A 2,658-nucleotide genomic window follows, 5' to 3' on the forward strand; every position below is an offset into this window, starting at 1 on the left:
TCTCGTGTTATGCATCACTTTTGAGCTTCAGCAAGAACCAATGATGTTCATTCTTGTGTTACGCATCATGTTTGAGCTTCAGCAAGAACCAATGAGGTTCATTCTCGTGTTACACAGCACGTTTAAGCTTCAGCAAGAACCAATGATGTTCATTCTTGTGTTACGCATCATGTTTGAGCTTCAGCAAGAACCAATGAGGTTCATTCTCGTGTTATGCATCACTTTTGAGCTTCAGCAAGAACCAATGAGGTTTATTCTCGTGTTACGCATCACGTTTGAGCTTCAGCAAGAACCAATGACGTTCATTCTCGTGTTACGCATCACGTTTCAGCTTCAGCAAGAACCAATGACGTTCATTCTCGTGTTACGCATCACGTTTGAGCTTCAGCAAGGACCAATGAGGTTCATTCTCGTGTTACGCATCACTTTTGAGCTTCAGCAAGAACCAATGAGGTTCATTCTCGTGTTATGCATCACTTTTGAGCTTCAGCAAGAACCAATGAGGTTAATTCTCGTGTTACACAGCACGTTTAAGCTTCAGCAAGAACCAATGAGGTTCATTCTCGTGTTACGCATCACTTTTGAGCTTCAGCAAGAACCAATGAGGTTCATTCTCGTGTTATGCATCACTTTTGAGCTTCAGCAAGAACCAATGAGGTTCATTCTTGTGTTACGCATCATGTTTGAGCTTCAGCAAGAACCAATGAGGTTCATTCTGGTGTTACCCATCACTTTTGAGCTTCAGCAAGAGCCAATGAGGTTCATTCTCGTGTTACACAGCACGTTTGAGCTTCAGCAAGAACCAATGAGGTTCATTCTTGTGTTACGCACGCAGCACGTTTGAGCTTCAGCAAGAACCAATGAGGTTCATTCTCGTGTTACGCACGCAGCACGTTTGAGCTTCAGCAAGAGATTTGTTCTCGCACGTCAAGCAGGTTCAGTTGAGCTTTTGTTTATACCGGTATCCGCTTATAAATGTTTATATTTGAATAAAAGCCTAAATTAAATATTTTAGTCATATAAAGTGATCAAGTCTCTTTATGAACTTTTTGAAGTGTCAAAGTGGTAGTTGTGTCAACGGAGGGCCAGAAAGCTCTCAGATTCCATCAAAAAGATCTTAATTTGTGTTCAGAAGATGAACAAAGGTCTTACAGGTTTGGAACGACATGAGGATGAGTAATTAATGACAGAATTTTCATTTTTGTCTGAACTATTTCTTTAAATTCTCATGTTAAGTATTATTGTATTATGAGACACGCCCAAGTAGCCTTTAAGATGTGAATCATAAATATGAAAATTAAATATTCAATATTTTCCTATGTATTCTTAGAAAATATGAGTCTTAATATGTTATAATCTTGCATTAGGCATACTTTAGATCTTTTAACTCGGCTAGGTATAGGCTGTTTATCCGTAAACCAGACATTAAAGCAAATTAATCCATTAATAAATCTTGATAAGTCGTAGTAGTTCCTCTTGTTTATTAGGCTTACATAGTCACACATGAGACTCATAACTATTGAAATGTATGATTTCACAACGCCTAAAAACGTTTTACCGTTCTTCTAATGCTATTAAATTGCATGCGCAACAGCCTACGCACGTCACATAAGAGTTTCCCATCCTCATTAAAACATTCGCTGTCGTTATGCGCGTTCAGTGACTAAAACTGTGACCTCAGAGCTGTTTGGCATCCCACCCCACTACCCCACTATAAATGCCGCACGCAGAAGAGCAACGAACGAAGAGCGCTCGCGACCAGGTGAATCTCAACCGAGGAGTCCACTTACCTGAGAAGATGGCTATGACAACTGAAGATGGACATTGCAAATACAGACTTTTATTTGCTTTCATTATGCTTTTTAACATATCCTTAAGCACCTCTGTGAGTCTCGATTTAACGGAGCTGCGAAATAAAGTTTCTAAAATAAAAGTGCATCCACGTGGGAATCTCTGGGCGACAGGTATTTTTCCATCGTTTATTGCCATAGTCGTCGTGCACTGTTAAATGAATTTCCCAGCATCTTTGTATGTCTTCTTCCAGGTCATTTCATGGGCAAGAAGAGTATTTCAAACAGCCAGCTGGAGGACTCTCCGTTCTCCTCAAAGCTTCTCAGGAATACTGTGGGAGAATCCGGGAGTTCAGAGGATTTGAGGGAGCTGATCACTCAGGAGCTGCTGAAAGTTGCTTTTCAGGCTCAGCTTGAACATCCAAAAGGGACACGAGATGTTTATAATCAGGTGATTAGAGCTATTTACAGAAATGTACATGATTAAAACACGTGTTGCTTTGTGATTAGCCTAAATATTTGATTTATTCCTTTTTCAGGATACAGACTTCATGCTAAAGCTTTTGAAAAGCTATTGGAAAGAAAATAACCTATAGTGACAGTGCCATGGATATAATTGTAATTAAATGTTAATTTAACAAACCTTACAGCTGTGTACAATATGGGTGTCTGCTTTTAATGTTTGTCATACAGGCTTATGAATAATGCTATGTATTTTGACAGCAGAAGGTGTATTAAATATTCATTATGCATTCAATTGCTGTAAATATGTCTGAATATCTGAAAAATTAGTGAATGGATGAATGAATGAATGTGTTAAAACTGTATTTTAAAAAAATAAATATGAAACTGTGAATCAGTCTCATTT

General features: G+C 38.5%; 1 protein-coding gene across 1 annotated transcript; it reads left to right on the forward strand.

The window, feature by feature from the left end:
* Nucleotides 1-1,578: 1,578 nt before the first annotated feature.
* Nucleotides 1,579-2,456, forward strand: nmba (neuromedin Ba). Its single transcript, XM_079825035.1, has 3 exons — nt 1,579-1,964; nt 2,045-2,241; nt 2,330-2,456. The coding sequence occupies exons 1-3, from the start codon at nt 1,718-1,720 to the stop codon at nt 2,384-2,386; spliced, it is 501 nt and encodes a 166-aa protein (XP_079681161.1). The 5' UTR covers nt 1,579-1,717; the 3' UTR covers nt 2,387-2,456.
* Nucleotides 2,457-2,658: the final 202 nt, after the last annotated feature.

This window comes from Gobio gobio, assembly GCF_949357685.1.
Source record: "Gobio gobio genome assembly, chromosome: 9".
Lineage (NCBI taxonomy): Eukaryota > Metazoa > Chordata > Actinopteri > Cypriniformes > Gobionidae > Gobio > Gobio gobio.